Here is a 22,076-nt window from a genome sequence, read left to right as displayed (position 1 = left end):
CAGCGGGCTGATGCATGGGCTAGGTTGCACGTCGACCTCTTTGTCGAGTTCGACGAGTACGGTTACTGGGGTCCCTAAGCCTGCTCCTAGTATTAGAGCTGAAGGCATCTAATGCAAAGGTTATTGGATCTGATGGATCCGTAAGGACGTGTCTAGGGCGTCGACGGTGACTGGCTCCTGCATGATCAGGATTCGGTGAGTAGTCAGCGGCGGCAACGATAAGGCGATTATCATGACGCATAGCCTTATCGAAGTACCGTTCCGACGCTGACTTCATGTATTTCTGGATTGATTCAAGGCCCAGGTCGTCGTGTAGGTCAACGTTCCTCACGAACCACGGAGCCCCGACGGCTAACCTGCAAAAGCGGGATTGTAGGGATTGGAGGGTGTCTATGTGTGTGCGGGCCGCGTGAGCGAACACCACACTCGCGTAAGTCATGACGGGCCTTATGCAAGTTTTGTAAAGTGTCACCTTGTTCCGAAGGGACATTTTACTCCGCTTACAGATCATGGGATAGAGTCTGCCGAGAATGAATGCGGCACGGTCGCGGACTGTTTTTATGTGTGGGCGGAATGTCACGGATGCATCCAGGGTGACTCCCAGGTACTTAACCTTCCTGACCCAGGGTATAGGTTGGCCGAAGAGGGTGATCGGGGGAGTGATATTTCTCCTCCTAATGCGGGAGGAAATAAGCGGTGAGTTTCCCCTTTGAAATAACACTGCTGTGCTTTTCGCCGGGTTGATGTCTATGCGCCATTTTCGGAACCACTGTCCGAGGGCTAACGCTGCGCTCTGGAGTTTACTCGCGATTAGGGACTTGTTTCTACTTGAGTAGTAAACGGTTGTGTCGTCAGCGAATAAGGCTAGCTGGGTCGGCGGCGACCGGGGAATATCATTAATAAATAAACTAAATAGGAGCGGTGAGAGACCGGAGCCTTGCGGCACTCCAGCCGCGAGTGGTCGCGGGGAGGAGCGGGTTCCCTCTACTCGATATCGAAAAGAGCGGTTCGACAAGAAGTCCCGTATGATGAGCACGAGACTATCCGGCACGCCCATGTTGAATAGTTTGAAAATCAAACCGTTGTGCCAGACTTTGTCGAACGCTTTTGCGACGTCGAAGAAGAGAGCTCCCGTGTATAACGGTTTTGGTCGATTAAGCCCCACAAGAATGTGCTCCGTGAGGCGGTGCACCTGTTGAACGCATGAGTGATTTGTACGGAATCCGAATTGTTCATCGATGAGAATGCCCTTGGATGAGACGAAGTCTCTGAGGCGTTTGTAGAGCAGACGCTCATACAGTTTGCCTAGAGACATGAGGAGGCTAATCGGGCGGTAACTCGTCGGATTATTTTTTGGTTTACCGGGTTTGTGTATGCCGATAACGTCCGCTTCTTTCCACACCGTAGGAAAGATACAGTTAGCCATAGTGGCATTGAAAATAGATGCCAACATCACGATGAGTTGGACGGGTAAAAGTTTAATAACGCGGTTAGATATACCGTCGGAACCGGGAGCCTTGCGAGGACGTAGGTCTTTGATCAGGTCTTTAACTTCCATTGAGGTGACGGGCGGTAACGCGTCCAAGGGTGGCAAGGAGGCTCTGCGTTCTACCTCACTGTCTACTGTGGGCTTACTCCACATAACTATTAAATATTATTTACAATATATAAACATGAGATATATATATATATTATATATATTAATTTACTATATATAAATTACACAACACATAATATATACAACAATATAACATAACAATAACAATAATATTAACATGTACTGTATACATTCACACAACAAAATACGTTTACATTATGTACGTTACGATACGAATCTGACGGACGACGCGACGACATAATGGAAACGGACAATGCTACGTCATACGAACGAGCTTGGTGTAATGTGTGAGCCAGTGTGAGGGCAGTTAGTTAAAAGATTGGAATTGTTTACACATCATATCGTTCGGACAAAAAGTATTTATTTTTCAATAATTTGTTTGTTGTTGTTTAACCTATCTCTGTGCTTGTCACTCCTTCTTTCTCTTTGTTAACTTCTTGTGTGTATGTGATTAAATAAACTGTTTGTGTTTGTGTACGGAGTGTACCTACATTATTTGAAACCACCTACCAACCATCACAACCACCGAAGGTAATTGAGCTAAAACGCATTAATACAACTAAATTGGTGACCCCTTACGAGCACCAAAAAAAAATAATAATAATGAGCAAGTCAAGAGATAGTGAAACTACCGACAGTGGTTCCACAAAAACGCAATTAGAGACGAGAAACGTCACCACCCGTCGAACAAAGACGAAGCGCGTTTCCATGGACCCGGATCCACAGACGTCATTTGACGTACGAAAATTAAATTTTAAAGTCCCAACATTTTCACCGGACGATCCTGAGATTTGGTTCGCATTACTTGAAGGACAGTTCGAAAACTTCGGCATAACTGACGACCATGCGAAGTTCAACCAAGTAATTACGAACTTGGATATCGTGCACGCCAAGGCCGTCAAGGATATTATCGTAAACCCTCCTGCAAGACACCGGTACGATAAGATGAAATTCGAGCTCATCAAGCGCCTCACCGCCTCGCATGAGAACAAGGTCAGGCAGCTGCTGACACATGAGGAACTGGGTGACAGGAAAGCATCCCAATTTCTCCGACACCTGCAAGATTTAGCAGGACTGGATGTTCCAGAGGAGTTCCTGAGGTCGGTTTGGAGCAACCGGTTACCGCCCAGCATCCAGACAGTACTGGCATCGCAGTCGTCTCAGAGGCTGGAGGACTTAGCAGAACTGGCAGATCGCATACAGGAGATAACGTCCCCACCTCAGCTTGCAGCAACGTCGGTGCAGGTTGTAGAAACGGGCAGCACTGGACCTGGCAGTACCGTATCGGGCGAAATCGCTGAGCTCAGAAAAATGGTCGAGCACCTCACGCTCAAACTCGATGAGCACACCCAACGGTCCCGGCACCCCCATAGAACCAACCCGCCGCAGCGATGCCGGTCAAACTCGCGCAGTTCAACACGTTCAGCTTCAATGTACCGCCGCTTCCCAATTTGTTGGTACCACTCCAAGTTCGCGTCGAGGGCACACAAATGCCAAAAGCCATGTGACTACAAGTCGGGAAACGCAGCGGGCAATCAGTGATGGCGACGGAAGATTGCCCCACCACCCCAGGTCGCCTTTTCATCAAAGATCGCGGAACGAAAATGCAGTTTCTGGTCGACACGGGTAGCGACCTCTGTGTTATCCCCCGATCTCAACTACAAGAGCGTCGAGCATCCACCTCTTACAAGCTGATGGCGGCCAACGGAACTACAATTAACACATATGGGTATGTGCACCTGACGTTGGACTTCGGACTCCGTCGTAGCTACCCATGGCGTTTCGTGGTGGCTGATGTCACCAAATCTATTATAGGTGTTGATTTTCTGGCGTATTATAACCTTATTGTAGATTGTAAATGTAAAAAATTAATTGACAACACTACCACTCTCTCTGCTCCAGCTTCACTGGCTAGTAAATCTAATTCAATTTTGTCTGTAAAAGTTCATACTGGTGACTCACATTACCATCAATTACTTTCGCGAGAATTTCCTGAAGTCACACGTCCGGCTGGTACGCAGCGTAGCATTCCACACAACACTCAACACCATATACGCACCACACCTGGTCCTCCCGTGTCGTGTGCGCCTAGACGTCTTGCTCCCGACAAGCTAAAGATCGCGAAAGCCGAATTCGAAGCGATGCTAGCAAACGGCACCGCTAGGCCGTCGGAGAGCCCTTGGTCGTCCCCATTACATCTGGTCCCTAAGAAGGACAACGGGTGGCGTCCATGTGGCGACTATAGAAAACTCAACGCTCGCACAATACCGGATATGTACCCCATCAGAAATTTACATGATTTCACACATAACATTGCAGGTTGTCGCGTATTCAGCACGATCGATTTGGTAAAAGCCTACAACCAAATCCCCGTATTTGAAGAGGATGTACCGAAGACGGCTATAACCACCCCGTTTGGAATGTTTGAATTCCCATTCATGAACTTTGGACAAAGAAATGCGGGTCAAACATTCCAACGCTTTGTCGATGAGATGATGCGTGGCCTTGATTTCGTCTACTGTTTCATCGATGATTTTTTTATTTTTAGCAGAGACGAGGCCCAGCATGAACATCACCTCCGACAAGTGTTCAGCAGGCTCAAAGACTATGGAATGGTCATAAATGCTTCCAAGTGTGTTTTCGGAGCTCCCGAAGTAACCTTCTTGGGTTACTGTGTATCGGAGAGCGGCAACAAGCCCTTGGAAGACAAAGTACGTGCCATACTTGACTTTCCCCCACCGCAGAACGTTAAGACACTGAGAAGGTTTCTCGGCATGGCCAATTTTTATCGGCGTTTCTTGCCCAAGGCCGCCGAAATCCAAGCCCCTCTTAACGCTCTTCTCACTGGGTCAGTAAAAGGGTCCACGCCCATCAGTCTCGTAGGCGACGCTCTGAAGGCTTTCGAAGACACCAAGAAAAGCCTCTCCAATGCAGCTCTTTTGGCTCACCCAAAATGTGATGCCAAGCTAGCGTTGGTAACAAACGCGTCAGACACGGCTATCGGCGCTGTTCTTCAACAGCTAGATGATGAAGCGTGGCAGCCTCTTGCGTATTTTTCACGGAAATTGAGCCCAAGCCAAACCAAATATTCTCCTTACGACCGTGAACTTCTGGCGATCTACGAAGCCATCAAATACTTTCGGCACATGGTAGAAGCCAGGCATTTCACAATCTACACGGACCATAAGCCGATCAGTTATGCCTTCCACGAACGGAAGCATGACTGCTCGCCCAGACAATTCCGACATTTGGACTACATCTCCCAATTCACCACCGATATCAGACATATTTCAGGCAGTAATAACATCGTTGCTGATGCACTTTCACGAGTGGATGAATTGGAGTCTCCAATTGATCTGACGGACCTCAGTCTAGCACAGCATAATGATTCAGAGTTCGCTGAACACCTTCATAACTCATCTTTGCGACTTCAGAAGATGGACTTTCCAGGTAGTCAAAAACCATTATTCTGTGACGTTAGCACTTCGGTGCCTAGACCTTTCATTACCGAACAGTTTCGCAGACAGGTATACCAAAGTCTTCACTCACTCTGTCACCCCGGCCCTAACGCTACAGCCAAGTTAGTAGCTCAGCGTTTCGTGTGGCCCGGGATGAGGAAGGATTGCAGAGACTGGGCACGATCTTGTTTGTCGTGCCAACGCGCAAAAGTAAGCCGTCACGTGCATACACCGCTAGGTACTTACGACTTACCACGCGCACGCTTCACTAACATCCACATTGACTTAATCGGTCCACTACCTGTCTCCCAGGGATTTAGGTATTGCCTGACGGCCATTGACCGATTTACACGGTGGCCTGAGGTCATACCAATAGTAGACATCACTGCAGAAACGGTGGCTAAAGCACTAATATCCGGCTGGATATCCAGATTCGGTGTACCGATTGATATTGTCACAGACCGCGGACGACAGTTCGAGTCCGCACTGTTTCAATATTTGTCAAAAGTCTCGGGTTTCCAGCATAAACGCACCACCGCCTATCATCCAGCGTGCAACGGACTCGTGGAACGCTTCCACAGACAGTTAAAAGCGTCCATAACGTGCCACGCTGACTCCAACTGGTCCGAAGTACTGCCGTTGGTACTCCTCGGCATTCGCAGTGCCTTCAAAGAGGATTTACAATCCTCCTCCGCCGAATTACTGTATGGTGAACCGCTCAGACTACCGGGAGAATTTTTCGATTCGAGTACACCTACAACATCTGATGTAACAGATTTCACGGCGCGCCTACACATGATCGTCCAAAAGCTGAAACCAGTCCCAGCTTCACGTCATGGCAAGCACACTGTCTTTATTCATAAAGAACTGGAGTCCACTCAGCATGTCTTCCTCCGTGAAGACGCTGCACGACCTCCCTTCCACCCAGCATACTCGGGACCGTACAGGGTGCTCACTAGAGGAGACAAAGCCTTTAAGATATTGGTTAAAGGGAAACCAGTATCCGTTTCAGTAGATCGCCTTAAACCCGCTTTCATACTGGCAGACGATAGGAGTACACAAGGGAAGAATATACCTCCCCCACTACCTGCTTCAAAACCACCAATTACTAATCGTGATATGCCGTCTCCAAAATCTAGCCCATCTTTAACTCCTACATCCAAAATAACACGTTCGGGACGACGGGTACGATTCCCAGATTATTATCGCCCCTAACCGGGACGCTGGGGGGGAGTGATGTGGGCTTACTCCACATAACTATTAAATATTATTTACAATATATAAACATGAGATATATATATATATATATATATATATTATATATTAATTTACTATATATAAATTACACAACACATAATATATACAACAATATAACATAACAATAACAATAATATTAACATGTACTGTATACATTCACACAACAAAATACGTTTACATTATGTACGTTACGATACGAATCTGACGGACGACGCGACGACATAATGGAAACGGACAATGCTACGTCATACGAACGAGCTTGGTGTAATGTGTGAGCCAGTGTGAGGGCAGTTAGTTAAAAGATTGGAATTGTTTACACATCATATCGTTCGGACAAAAAGTATTTATTTTTCAATAATTTGTTTGTTGTTGTTTAACCTATCTCTGTGCTTGTCACTCCTTCTTTCTCTTTGTTAACTTCTTGTGTGTATGTGATTAAATAAACTGTTTGTGTTTGTGTACGGAGTGTACCTACATTATTTGAAACCACCTACCAACCATCACAACCACCGAAGGTAATTGAGCTAAAACGCATTAATACAACTAAACTACTAATTCTACATGAACAGGGTCCGCGGATTGAATGCTGGGCATGCACTGGGCTTGCAATGTATCGGCCAGCAGCTCTGCTTTTTCGTCATCATCGAACGCCGCGAGTCGGCCTGAGGGGCCTACGAGGGGGGCATAGTTACTACCGTATCCGATTTGAGAGTACGAGCTAAGCGGTAGTAAGACCTTTGGGAGGGCGCGAGTCCTTCTAAGAAATCAGACCATCGGGCATCTCGGACTTCGGCGATGCGAGACTTTACGTCGCGTTGTAGGGCACGCATTCGAATACGATTTTCCGCGATAGGATACCTATCGTACGCACGGATCGAGGCGTTCTTAGCTCTAAGGAGTTCCCTAATATCGTCGGGCAATATGAAGCGGTGAAGGAAGTCCTCCGCTACAACTTGCTTCGATGACCTATCTAATGTCGAGGTGATGTGTGACGTTACGATGTCTATGGCTTCAGCGGTATCCTGAGGAGACGGGATAGAGTCCGGACTAAACGGAAGCGATGGTGGATCAGATTCAGCCAGGCTGATGCCCAGCGTGTGCCAATCCACCACAGTCCTCGTGACGGGAACGGAATCGGGAGCGCGACCGAGCTTCATAATGACGGGACGATGGTCTGAATCTAACTCTGAAACTACTTCAATCGAATGTAAGCGCAGAGTTAAGTTTTTTAATAGCGCTATGTCGATTATATCCGGGCGATGCGCGATATTTAGCGGGTAGTGAGTCGGGGTCAGCGGAGCGACGATATCGAAGGCGAGATCATCGACTAACGCGTCGAGGCGCCTGCCATTAGGGGTTGAGGTGTGCGAGTTCCACCTGACGTGTTTACAATTTAGGTCACCCGCCAGAATGACAGAGCTTCCCATGCCGAGCAGCGCCTCAATATCACTACTTAGAACGATTTTATCCGGTGGAAGATAAACGGACGCGATAACGATCGGCGCGTGTCCAGTCAATGAGATTCGGCATACTGATGCTTCGATGTTAGAAAGCGCGGGGGGGTCGAGTGGGACGCAATGCAGGGCTCTTCTATAGTAAATGACGGTACCACCACCACGAGCAGTGAGCCTGTCGTTCCTAACCATGTTGTAGTTCGCGATTTTAGGGTCGCGGCGCGCGGGCTTAAGCAGGGTCTCCTGCACCAAAAAGATGTCAATTTGATGGTCACGCAAAAAATCACAAAACTGATCACGTTGATTTGCGAGACCGTAAGCGTTAAAAAATCCTATCGTTACGGATAGGGGCTTGATTCTACTTATGTACGCCATTGATTACCGGCGGAGTGAGGGGAGGACGTACGTATTTAACGACGCGTATACGTCAGCGTATTCTTGCACAACGGCGATGAAGTGTTGTGCAGTGGAGGCGGCGCGAATGGCGTCGCCCAAAGCATTAACGCGGTCAAAGTTGATCGACTGAAAAAAGTCGATCGCTAGAGCGAGATTGTCGGACGCGGTCGGAGGGCAGGTCGCGGGGGAGGGACGTATCGCGGGGGTGGGACGAGTCGCGGGGGAGAGAGTTGTAGCCGTGTTCGTGTACGGCAACGGCTTAGCCCAGGCCGAGACGCTGGGCACCGACGCCGGCACGAAAGCAGGCTTAGCCTTCGGCACAGAGGGTGCCGTGGCTTTGATGTCTGGGCCGAAAGCTCGGAGGCGGTTTTGGCGGGCGACGCGGCGATTTATTTTAGGGGCTCGGGGGCAACCACGGTAGTTCGCGGGGTGACCCTGTGTTCGGCACAGGACGCAGCTAGGCGGTTCCGTAGCGGTTTTTTGATCGCGAGTGCAAAGGCTCGTGGCGTGATCGCCCAAACACTTGACGCATCGGGAGCGCGCGTGACAATTACGAGAAGAGTGCCCGTACAACTGACAGTTATGGCACTGGCTCGGAGTGCCTTTTTTATGGGGGGTTTCGACGGTTATTCCGGAAAGCCTACAGACTGTTCGTACGTTGAAAATTTGCTTGCCCTCGGGGGTAGGCTGGAGAGCGACGAGAACCATATTGTATGGCTCCCTCCCGCGTCCTGTGTGCAACTTGGTTCTGTGGCGGGTAGCCATCATACAACGCAAGATAATTGACAGATGCCTGAATCTCGCTTACGACATTTTCAAGATAAAGCGCATATATACAAGTTCCGAACAACAACATTGGGACCGTCGGTCTACCGAGCAAATATCACCCGCTCGGTGGAAGATCTTCCTTTCGTCGTATATTCCCCAAACTGGTGACCTGCGACGAAATGTGAACACGCACGCAACCTTCTGATTCATCATCAGCGCATCAAGAACTTCGGCTAGCACAATCCCCTGCATTCTCGCAGATAAAAGCACGTCATTGACAGTCGTCCCACAGCAAGCCAGCATCACAGCCTCAACAGGACCATCGCAGCCGACTCACCGCGCTTCCTGGTCCTACGGCACGCAACTTCACTGCCTCATCACGCCGTTACAGTTCATCGCAGCCCACGACCGGATCATCAACGCTTGGGGTCACACATCTCCGGCGTGGCAGCTCTGCATCACATGGACTACGCACGACACGCACGCAACATTCGAGCTCAGTCTCGACTCACCGCAGACTTCGAGCAGCACTGGCGACAATCACGCAGCATTCAGCTCAGTTTCGACTCACTGCAAACTTCGAGCAGCACTGGCGACACGCACGCAGCATTCAAGCTCAGCCTCGACTCACCGCAGGCTTCGAGCAGCACTGGCCCTTGCAAGCTAATCTCAGCACGGACAACGCTAACTAAAAATGACATGACCTCCAGTCTCGGAGGGGAGTGATGTGGCGGGTAGCCATCATACAACGCAAGATAATTGACAGATGCCTGAATCTCGCTTACGACATTTTCAAGATAAAGCGCATATATACAAGTTCCGAACAACAACATTGGGACCGTCAGTCTACCGAGCAATATTACCCGCTCGGTGGAAGATCTTCCTTTCGTCGCTTAAGCCTTCCAAAGTTCTATTGTTATGTACAACTTCTATCTGATTGTTTTTCATAATTTTTACATTAGGTTCTAAATCTTCAATTACGGTATATGGGCCGATATATAATTTATCTAAATTTGTTGCAGGTTCATTTTTTAACAATATTAAATAATTTTTCTTATATAATATCTGATTTTTATTTTTGTCATAAGTACATTTTCTTATTTGTTTATTCTGTAACAAATTATTTCTGGCATCTCTGTGTGCAACTTGCAAACGATACCTTAATTCTAAACTATAGTTATCTGGATTATACAAAGGTTCAATGTTTTTACTTATTCTACTCGGAATTTCACAAGGTTTCCCAAACATTGTATTCTCAGATATGCACCTAAATGTTTGTGTGCATTCTCAAGAGGTCCTATTGATTCATGGTGGTATGAAGTTGAATTTAATTTTTCAATCCCCAAAAGAGTACAGACTTCTGTCATAATAGATGACATGAACTCTGTTCCTTTGTCAGTGGCTATCTATTTCGGTATTCCGAACCTTAAAATAAAATTATTAACAAATGCTCTAGCTACGGTTCCCCACCGAATGTAGTTCCGCCTTGTCGTGGCGGTGGGGCTTAAGCGTGCGTCCCTAAAATCGCGTGCAGAGGAATCTGTGTGGGACGCCGCGACCAAGAGAACTGCGCCCAGCTCTCCTCGGCCGCCTCCGCATTCTGCGGGGGATGCCTTGAGAGGGAGCGAGAGACCTTCTCCCCACGCCCTTTGCACTGACAAAGAGTTCTATTCTGGGGATGAGGGGTTGACTCTCGGGAGCCTGGTGAGCCAGCGGCACTTTTGTGTCTTCCGGCTGCGGGTTGCCATGTCCCCGGCTTCGGCTACAGGGGAAAGCCTTCCAGATATGGGAGGTACCGGTTCGCCAGCGTGGCTCCGCACCGCGTTGTGGGCGATGGACAGGCTTCGGCCACCGTCGGCCAAACCGTAAACCCCAGTCATGGGGAACGGGGGCTTCTGTCTTTACTGGTCGAAGCCGCGAGGATGCAAACCTCGTCAAAAATGCCCTAATCCCAAGCTCGACACCCGGCGATGGGATGTATGGCTGGAGGGTTTCCAGTCCCGAGGGTGTCATAGATCTCAGGGGACCAAACCCCTGGTTAATAAAAAGGCAATATATGATGGCAAATTGTAAAAAGTTTGTACCCCAGGAGGGTACCGCCCCCGAGGGACCTAGGCGGGCCCCCCGGCGCGCACTCTGCGTGGCCGGGGGCTCCGTCTGTGGGGGAGTTTTGCTGGACTTCCACCGGGCGCGTCCGTAGGTGGCGGATAACGGGATCCTCTGGGAACAGTCCCCACTCCCAGGGGTATCGTCCGGTCTTTTTCGTTGCAAGGATTTCTAGGTGTTAGGTAGGTAGGCTAGGTGTAGGAGTAGGGTAGCCTAGTTAGGCTTTGCAACGAAAGAGATCGGATGACGCGGACCAAAACCAGCAGGGGGAGTTGCGGGCTCTCCACGCCCTTCACTCGCTGAAGGGTGTTCCTCCTGGAGACGCTCAGGCTCCCTCTCTTTTCCCCTTTCTTCCCCCTTTTTATTTTTCTTCGGATCACGTCCGACCCGTTTCAGACGTAACCCATGGGAGATGGTGGGACACTTTTGGCCTGCCTTTCGATGGAGAAGTGAGCCGGCGTTGCTTACGCATCTTCCGGCCGCTGGCGCTCCGTTTACAACGGGATTTTTTAACGGAACTTGGCGCCAGATTCTACCGAATCTGTGGATCAAATTAATCATCTTCATTTCATTTCACTCCATAATATATTTTTCATAAAAATATGAATATAAATTAAAATAAGACATGACTTAAAGGTCTCAGTTACCAGGTCATAAAATCCATTACAAATGTAGGAATAATTCCAGCGCACCCTGGCGGCCGTAGATTACCATGTATTCTCGAATATTTATAGTCTGTGGCATGTCACTTTTTACATCGAAAAAAGTCAGGATCGAAATTTTTGAGCGAGCTACAGTTTGTGGTGATAAAATTAATAATTTCAAGTAGATTAATTGTTATAATTGATATAACTAGTTAATATCAGTAAAATAAAGTTGTGAGTGATTGATATAATGTACAATTTAGGAACCAGAAGTACCGTAGAATTAAATAAAATTTCACAACCTCAAAAAACCGTTCTGCTTACAGTAAACACAGTGGGTAGTCTGGCGCTCCGTTTACAACGGGATTTTTTAACGAAACTTGGCGCCAGATTCTACCGAATCTGTGGATAGAGCGACCGGTCGATGTAGTGTGCAGCTCGCCAGACTTTAGTGACAAAAATACTTTTACGCTACAAACTGACGCATCAAAACTTGGATTAGGCGCAGTACTGTCTAATAGCAATGGCAAGGTAGTCGCGTATGCCAGCCGTAACTTGAAACCAGCTGAGATGCGGTACCCTGTGATTGAGTTAGAATTATTCGCTATTGTTTGGGCAGTTCGACATTTTAGACCTTATTTATACGGTAAAAAGTTTTATATAAAAACTGACCATAAGCCATTGATTTACTTATTTAATATGACCGATCCTTCAAGCCGTTTAACTAAGTTTAGATTATATCTTGAGGAGTACGATTTTGAAATCAGCTATGTCCCAGGACGGCACAACGCAGCTGCAGATGCATTGAGCCGGATACCTATTACATCCAATAGTTTAAAGGAAATGCAACAGCATGTAGTATCGGTCATGACAAGAGCACAGGCTCGTAGGTTACGTATTGACTGTGACAATAATAATATGACTACGGAGGTATCCTCTACTCCAAGGCCTGATCAACCTAAAGTAGTGGAAATCCTCAAACGACCAATTGACGGCGTTGAATTGATTCTATTTTGTAATAAAAATACATTAAAACAGATAGAAAAATTCAAACATTTTACTAGTGATAATGGTAACTGCAAATTCGTGCCTGAAAAATCAGCAATTTTTATAATTTCTCAATCGTTGTCTACCGTAAGTGTGTTAACGAGAGAATTACAACGTTTTTGCAAACAAATCGAAGTAAACGAGCTCGTAATAATTAAAAGTAAGCGCTATGAACGAATTGTAAACAATTTTGTAAAGGAAATAAGCCATTTGAAAGATTTTCCCAAGTTACTTGTCATTAAAGATGTGACAAGTATTACTGACAAAGACACAAGGACTGTGATCCTAAATGACTTCCACCTGTTACCCACGAGTGGCCACGCGGGGGTAAACAGAATGTTAAATAATATTAGGAAGTATTATTATTGGCCAGGAATGACCAATGACGTATCAGAATACGTAAAGAAATGTAAAAGTTGTCAGATTCAAAAGCATTCCAATAGACATACAAAGGAGCCAATGGTTATCACATCCACGGCATCCACTGCTTTTGAGAGAGTTAGTTTAGATTTAATGGGGTCATTAGATGTAGATAATTTTAATTATAAGTATATTCTGACGTTACAATGTGATCTGACTAAATATGTTGAAGCTTATCCTTTAGAAAATAAGGATACAGTTTCAGTAGCGCGATCATTTGTAAATAATTTTATTCTGAGGTATGGTATCCCTACAGAAATAATAACAGACCAGGGAACAGAGTTTATGTCATCAGTATTTACTGAAATTTGCAATTTATTGCATATAAAAAAACTGCATTCAACAGCTTATCATCATGAGACTCTTGGAGGTTTGGAAAACACTCATAAGGTTCTAGGTGCTTATCTTAGGATTCAGTGTGATAATAATAAAACAGATTGGAGCAGTTGGCTTCCATTCTGGTGCTTTTCATTTGACACTACAGTTCACTCTGAGACAAAATACACGCCATTTAAATTAGTATTTGGTAAACATTGTAATCTACCGTCTAACATAGAACAAAATTCATATGTTGATCCCTTATATAACCCTGATTCTTACCCGTTAGAACTAAAGTACAGACTTCAAAGAGCACAAGCTGAAGCAAGAAACAATTTGTTATTTAATAAAAAATTAAGAAAAATAAATTTTGACAAAACTATTAATTCAATAAAATATAAGAAAGGAGATTTAGTATTAATTAAAAATCAAGTAGGAGATAAGTTAGATAAGATTTATTTAGGACCATACGTAGTCATAGAAGATGTTTCACCAAATGTTAAAATCTTAAAGGATAATAAAGCATACATAATTCATAAAAATAATACAAAGAAGTTTGTAACTTAAAATATTGTTTTATTGGATTTTTGTTAGTAAAGTATGAAATTTAATAATATTTTGTGTAATTTAGTTTAAGTAATAAATATAAAAAAAGGAATTATATAATAATATCATTTTTTTTTAAAAAAGGGGGGAGGTGTAGTGTGCAGCTCGCCTAACCTTATATTTGTAACTGCACACACTAAATTATAACAGTATTATACGAATTGTCGACTTGAACAGTTCTCTTTTATTTCACCTACAACACTCCAATACATCGACGGTGTATCGCGTCCCGACCCGGCAGGCTGGTTCTGGTCCAGCGGGGTATTCCGGGACACCAGCGGCACCGTCCGGGCGGCCCGACGGGCTACCGTACCGAGACGGCCGACGTTTCAGAGCATTCGAATCGCCTCGAAGGCTCCGTCGGCTGGGCGTCCTTGGGGTGAGCCGCGTCGTCTGGTTGTAGTGTTGACCGCGGTAGCCCCCCTACCTCATCCGGGTTCTGACCTTGGAGGGGATCGGACGTCGGGTGTAAGAGTGCAGGGGAGTCGTTTAGTGGGTGGGCCCTAAAATCTTTGGGCCCGCGGTCTGCTCACAACACCATGCAGATCGTAGAGTCTCACATACCTCGCGCGCCCCTTTTCGGCCCTCTACCCGAAAAAAAAAAAAAAGGCCTATGAATAATTCTGATAATTTATTTCCATATTCGCTGATAGACATATTATTTTGACTTAAGTTATTTATTTGAGAAAGCATTGAATTTGCAGATTTTTTTGTAAGCAAATAAGATTTGATGTCCTTTACTGGTTTTTAACACGAAAGATATTAGTAACTTTATTTGATCTTTATTTTTTAAGCAATCACTATATAATTCCGTAGTGTCAATAATTTTTTCTGTTGTTTCTTCAGAACCATCCATTATAGGAATTAATGATGTTGCCGTTCTTATCTCAAAGGTTTCCATTTTGTCAAAATTATTATATTTCAAGTTAGATTCGGATGCGACATCGACCGCTCCTTGAGCATGGTCGCGCACGTCAATCGAGTCATCGGTCAGACTCGCGCGGCCGGGTTCTTGTTGCGGCCGGTACTTGCGTCCGAGCTTCCGACCAGGACCAAACTCGCCATTTACAAGACATACGTCCGTTCCCGCCTCACATACGCTGCTGAGGCCTGGTATCACCTGTTGTCGCCGTCCCAGCGATCTTGGTTGCAGGCCCAGCAGAGTCTTTCCCTCCGCATTATCGTCGGGGCCGGGCAGTACGTCAGAAATTCCGTTATTGCCCGGGACCTAGGTGTGGTTCGTGGTGGTAGTCGCTCGTGGAGTTTGTGACTAGGCTTGCCCGTAATATGTACAAGCGAGCCGAAAACAGGCCCCATGAGCATCTCCAGAACATAGCCCCGCTGCACGCCAGACTACCGACAGACAGTTTTTTTTATTTTTTTTTTATTGCTTAGATGGATGGACGAGCTCACAGCCCACCTGATGTTAAGTGGTTACTGGAGCCCATAGACATCTACAACGTAAATGCGCCACCCACCTCAAGATATAAGTTCTAAGGTCTCACTATAGTTACAACGGCTACCCCACCCTTCGAACCGAAACGCATTACTGCTTCACGGCGGAAATAGGCGGGGTGGTGGTACCTACCCGTGCGGACTCCCAAGAGGTCCTACCACCAGTGATTACGCAAATTATAATTTTGCGGGTTTGGTTTTTATTACACGATGTTATTCCTTCACCGTGGAAGTCAATCGTGAACATTTGTTAAGTACATATTTCATTAAAAAAATTGCTACCCGCCTGCCGGATTCGAACACCGGTGCATCGCGTCATACGAATGCACCGACGTCTTATCCTTTAGGCCATGACGACTTCAAAACGGCGTTGCCGCGGGAGCTATTGGTACTCCCGACGATCGTTCGGAGATAAAGCTCCTCGCCGGCTGTGAGGCCGGGGAGGACCTATGAGCGCCCCTCTCGGAGCTGAGTTTCATCAGCCTCTAGCCCCACGCCTCTTGCCCGTTTGGCGGGTCCCCCGTATGAGTGCTTCACGGCCGCGGAGGAACGCACAGGGTAGGTTCGTGTGCTCCAATACTCCGGCGACCAGTAAAGCAGATAGTGACATGGGGGTCACTACCGAGGACCCTGGTGGCGAGAGCTGTGCCTCGCTAGGGAGCTCAAAGGCGGAGATCAACGCCGCCAGAAGAGAGCAGCGCAAAGCCGTCGCGGCCGACGAAGTGTCGGAAATGGCCCGACGCGCACGCGAGCGACGCGCTGCTCTAGCGGCGGAAGGGGGGGAACCATCTGCGGTGGCCCTAAGTCAGCTTGCCTTGGACGGGGTGGACTTAGTCCTGAAGGTTGCCACCAAATTCGGCAGCCTGAAGGGTACGTTCACCCGCGGTCTGAAGGAAGCTGCCGCGGACATTAAGGAGGCGATTGGCATCCTCCTCAACAGGACGGCCTCTGACGAGGTTGCGAAGTTGCAGGAGGAAAACAGCCGTCTCCGAAATGATATGGAGGACCTCCGGCGACGAGTCACTGCGTTGAGCGAGCAGCAGCAGCGACGTACGTCCACTGATGCCGCATCGGTAGTGGCCACGGCTCCCGCACCGAGACCGGCAAGCACTCATACCGACGACGACGTCGAGCGCATTGTCCAGCTCTGCATGCTCCAGTGCGGGAGCATGGTCAATGCTCGTATGGAGGCAATTTCTCGGCGCCTCCCTGCGGAAATCCTCCATCCGCCACTAGCGGCCGATACACGGCGGAGGGCTGAGGAGCCGCCGAGACCTAAGCCTAGGGAGGGGAAGCCCGCGGAGGGTGTTAAAAAGCCCGTCGAGGGAGCCCCATCGAGCGATCAGCCTGTGACTGCTGGGTCTAAGGGTGAGACCTGGGTTACAGTCGTGGGCCGCAAGAAGGCATGCAAGGCCGCCAAGGCGGCCTCAGCAGCAACGCATGCCCCCGGCCAAACCGCAAAGGCGGTTGCGCAGCCTGCGCGGCGGACTGCCAAAGGCGGTCGCAAAGGACCGGCGATACGTGCTCCACGATCCGAAGCTGTGACGCTCACGCTACAGCCCGGAGCTGGGGAGCGCGGCGTAACGTACCAGTCGGTCATCGCCGAAGCCAAGGCCAAGATCAAATTATCAGATCTTGGTCTTCAGGCCGTCACCCACAGGCAGGCTGCCACGGGTGCACGGCTGTTCGAGGTGGCTGGTACTGCGAGTGGCAGTGCCGAAAAGGCGGACGCTCTGGCCGCCAAGATGAGGGAGGTCCTCAGCCCCGAGGACGTCAGTGTCTCCAGGCCAATGCAAACCGCAGAGGTGCGGATTGCTGGCCTGGATGACTCCGTGACCTCTGAGGAGGTGGTAGCGGCCGTTGCCCGAAGTGGAGAGTGTCCATCGGACAAGGTGCGGGCCGGCGATATACGCACCGACGCCACCGGTTTCGGCGTGGTCTGGGTTCGGTTCCCTGTAGCGTCGGCGAAAAAGATCGCCTTAAGCGGCAGATTGCTGGTTGGCTGGGTTGCAGCGAGGGTGAAACTTCTGCAGCCCCGGGCTTTGCGGTGTTTCCGGTGCCTAGATAAGGGGCACGTCCGAGCAAAGTGCACCGCTGAAGTTGACCGCAGTGACCTTTGTTATCGCTGCGGTCATCCCGGCCACAAGGCGGCTCAGTGTTCCGCGGCGCTCAACTGCAGCTTGTGTTCAGCTGCAGGGAAGCCAGCGGGACACAGGCTGGGTGGAGGAGCCTGTGGCGCACCAGCCAGCAAGGCCAAGAAGAAGAAGAGGAACTCAAAACCTGCCGGGGAAACCTCGCCACCCCCGCAGGCTAGTAGCTCCGTGGCCGACTCCCGGCCCAGGACCGTTGCCGAGGGAATGGAATGTCAATAATGGCACAATTCCATTTCCTCCAGGGCAACATCAATCACTGTGCCAGAGCTCAGGATATCTTACTCCAGAGCATGGCAGAGTGGTCGATCCACGTGGCTGTGATCGCCGAACCGTACTTTGTCCCCGCCCGTGACAACTGGTTGGGGAGCATTGACGGCTTGGTGGCCATTATCGGCCAGACTCTGATCAACCCGTCTCGGGGCCGCGGCTGGGTTGCTGCGGTCTCGGACGGTATCGTCATTGTAGGGGCGTATTTTTCTCCCAACAAGAGTCTCGCCGACTTTGAGGGGTTCCTTGTCGAGTTGGGCGCCGTCGTAGGCCGCTATCACCCTCGTCCCGTTCTGGTGCTCGGGGATCTCAACGCCAAGTCATCGGCGTGGGGATCTCCGGTCACTGACCATCGGGGCAAGGTGCTAGAAGAGTGGGCGGTGACAACTGGTCTGGTCGTCCTGAATCGGGGTTCGGAATACACGTTTTTTTTGCGATATATGCGCGATATTTAGCGGGTAGTGAGTCGGGGTTAACGGAGCGACGATATCGAAGGCGAGATCATCAACTAACGCGTCAAGCCGCCTGCCATTCGGGGTTGTGGTGTGTGAGTTCCACCTGATGTGTTTACAATTTAGGTCGCCCGCCAGAATGACAGAGCTCCCCATACCGAGCAGCGCCTCGATATCACTGCTTAGAACGATCTTGTCCGGTGGAAGATAAACGGACGCGATAACGATCGGCGCGTGTCCCGTCAGTGAGATTCGGCACACTGATGCTTCGATATTAGCGAGCGCGGGAGGATCGAGCGGGACGCAATGCAGGGCTCTTCTATAGTAAATGACGGTACCACCACCACGGGCAGAGAGCCTGTCGTTCCTGACCATGTTATAGTTCGCGATTTTAGGGTCACGGCGCGCGGGCTTAAGTAGGGTCTCCTGCACTAAAAAGATATCAATTTGATGGTCACGCAAAAAGTCAGAAACCTGATCACGTTGATTTGCGAGACCGTAAGAGTTAAAAAATCCTATCGTCACGGATAGGGGCTTTATTCTACTTATATACGCCATTGATTACCGGCGGAGTGAGGGGAGGACGTACGTATTTAATGACGCGTATACGTCGGCGTATTCCTGCACAACGGCGATAAAGTGTTGTGCAGTGGAGGCAGCGCGAATGGCGTCGCCCAAAGCGTTAACGCGCTCAAAGTTGATCGACTGAAAGAAGTCGATCGCTAAAGCGAGATTTTCGGACGCGGTCGGAGGGCAAGTCGCGGGAGAGGGACGAGTCGCGGGGGCGGGACGAATCGCGGAGGAGGGAGTTGTAGCCGTGTTCGTGTACGGCAGCGGTTTCGCCCAGGCCGAGACACTGGGCACCGCCGCCGGAACGAACGCTGGCTTAGCCTGCGGCGCAGAGGGTGCCGAGGCTTTGATGTCTGGGCCGGAAGCTCGGAGGCGGTTTTGGCGGGCGACGCGGCGATTTATTTTCGGGGCTCGGGGGCATCCGCGGTAATTTGCGGGGTGACCCTGTGTTCGACACAGGACGCAGCTAGGCGGTTCCGTCGCGGTTTTTTGATCGCGAGTGCATAGGGCCGTGGCGTGATCGCCTAAACATTTGACGCATCGGGGGCGCGCGTGACAGTTACGGGAAGAGTGCCCATACAATTGACAGTTATGGCACTGGCTAGGAGTGCCTTTTTTATGGGGGGCTTCGACAGCGATACCAGAGAGCCTACAGACGGTCTGTGTGTTAAAGATTTTCTTACCCTCGGGGGTAGGCTGGAGAGCGACTAGAACCATATTATATGGCTCCCTACCGCGACCGGTGTGCATACGGTGCACAGAATTCACTGGTAGGCCTTGTTCTAACAGGTCGACTTTTACGAGCTCTACATCTAACTCTTTATGGATTCCGCGTATTACAACGCGGAGTTCGCGCTCCTCCTGAAGCGTATAAGTGTGGAAGCTTATACGCTCCTTACGGAGGTAAGAGTTGAGGGCCCTATGGTCATCAGATGAATGCACCTTTATTTGGATGCCGTTCGCGAGGTTACGGGCATTCGTGAAATTGATATTTTTGGCCTTAAGGGCCAGGGAAACTCGATCCCAAGCTGCCTTCTCTTGAAGGATTACCGGAGGAGGGGACTGGGTTTTATTTTGTGCCACCGGACGCGGCGACGGACTGGCACGGGCTGGAGGCGCAACGGGAGTCTGGGGGCGGGAGCGCGACGCGTTCGCGGCTTTGCTAATTTTAGCGGCCGCGGGAGCTCGAGACTCCGCGGCACGCTTCTTACCCTTTTGTACCAGGGTAAATCCATCCGTCGATGAGGCGGGGGCGAGGTCGACCTCCATCTCCGAGTCAGAGTCGGAGGACGAGGAGGCGGGCGCAGGTGACCTACGAGCAGGTGTTTTGGAGGGCGCGACGGAGGCCGCGGATGATCGCACAGCTGGAACGGTGGCCACGGCGGACGACGCAGCAGTTTTACTCGCCAGTATAGGCGACGCGGGAACGGCAGGCACGACGGAGGCTGCAGTGCTCGATGTAGAAGCTTTGCACGCAAGTACAGGCGACGCAGGAGCAGCGAGCACGGCGGAGTCTTCGAGAGAGCTCGCAGTGTGATTGGCCTTGAAAGCCAGAAACTCTGAGGCGAGCTGTGGATGACGAAGTCGGAGGAATTCCGCGAATACAGCGTCCATGATCGCTGAGTGCCCAGGTGGGGCGGCCCTGGGTCTTGAAAACACTCGCCTTGCGGCGAGGCCCCAACTTCTCGGACCTGAGCGGTTCTATTGAACACAGGTGGCGATGCGGCGCGATTACTACAGGACAAAGAAAAAAAACAACAAAACGGAAATAACAAAAAGAAACAAAACAATTAAGCACTTCCAGGAAAGCAGTTTGTCGGCAGATGTCCCACGAACACAGAAATAACGAAACAAAACAAATAAAAACTTCCAGGAAAAACACTTGGTCGGCAGATGTACCACGAACACAGGTTGCGCGAACAATGGTCGGGCTCCACTCTCGGCGGTCCGTGCTGGAGGCGTGGTCTCGCCGCTTAGCGGACCCGTCGGTCGGCCTCCGTACCATCGAGGCGGTCCGCCCGGTTCTCGCGGACTGGGTGGGCCGCGACCGCGGATGCCTCACCTTCCGGCTAACGCAGATGCTTACCGGCCATGGTTGTTTCGGCCGGTACTTGCATAAAATAGCCGGAAGGGAACCGACGGCGCAGTGCCACCACTGCGCGGACAGCGACGAAGAAGACACAGCGGAACATACATTGGCGCGTTGCTCTGGATTCGACGAGCAACGCGCCGCCCTCGTCGCGGTCATAGGAGAGGACCTCTCGCTGCCGCGCGTCGTGGCTAGGATGCTCGGCAGCGACGCGTCCTGGAAGGCGATGCTCGACTTCTGCGAGTCCACCATCTCGCAGAAGGAGGCGGCGGAGAGAGAGAGGGAGAGCTCTTCCCTTTCCGCACCGATCCGTCGCCGTCGAGCCGGGGGCCGGAGGCGGGAATACGCCCGTACGTCCCGGCCCCTGTAGGTAGCGGCCTCCCCCCGGTGAAGGTCAAGGGGCGACCTGAGGGGGTGAGGCCGCGCGGCGCGCTACCAGCACTCTTGCGCGCTGCCGTGGAGTGAATAGAGCGACCGGTCGACGGTGTATCGCGTCCCGACCCGGCAGGCTGGTTCTGGTCCAGCGGGGTATTCCGGGACACCAGCGGCACCGTCTGGGCGGCCCGACGGGCTGCCGTACCGAGACGGCCGACGTTTCAGAGCCTTCGATTCGCCTCGAAGGCTCCGTCGGCTGGGCGTCCTTGGGGTGAGCCGCGCCGTCTGGTTGTAGTGTTGACCGCGGTAGCCCCCCTACCTCACCCGGGTTCTGACCTCGGAGGGGATCGGACGTCGGGTGTAAGAGTGCAGGGGAGTCGTGTAGTGGGTGGGCCCTAAAATCCTTGGGCCCGCGGTCTGCTCACAACACCATGCAGATCGTTGAGTCTCACATACCTCGCGCGCCCCTTTTGCGCGGGGACCTCGTAGGAGGTTCGGCCCTCTACCCGAAAAAAAAAAAAAAAAAGGTATTGTTCGATTTAAAGCAAGATTAGTAATCAAAGGATGTGCTCAAAGAAAAGGAAATGACTATGATGAGGTATATGCTCCCGTGGTCAGATATT

The 22,076-nt window shown here is 50.0% G+C and overlaps 1 protein-coding gene across 1 annotated transcript; it reads left to right on the top strand.

The window, feature by feature from the left end:
- The first annotated feature begins 2,221 nt into the window (after nucleotides 1-2,221).
- On the top strand, nucleotides 2,222-3,160 carry LOC134201703 (uncharacterized). The gene has a single exon (XM_062676948.1). The coding sequence runs from the start codon at nucleotides 2,222-2,224 to the stop codon at nucleotides 3,158-3,160; it is 939 nt and encodes a 312-aa protein (XP_062532932.1).
- Nucleotides 3,161-22,076: the final 18,916 nt, after the last annotated feature.

The sequence above is a fragment of the Bombyx mori genome, chromosome W (genome assembly GCF_030269925.1).
Source record: "Bombyx mori chromosome W, ASM3026992v2".
In the NCBI taxonomy this organism is placed as follows: Eukaryota; Metazoa; Arthropoda; class Insecta; order Lepidoptera; family Bombycidae; genus Bombyx; species Bombyx mori.
The sequence above is the reverse complement of the archived record's forward strand: the minus strand, read 5'-3'. Positions and strand labels throughout refer to the sequence as shown.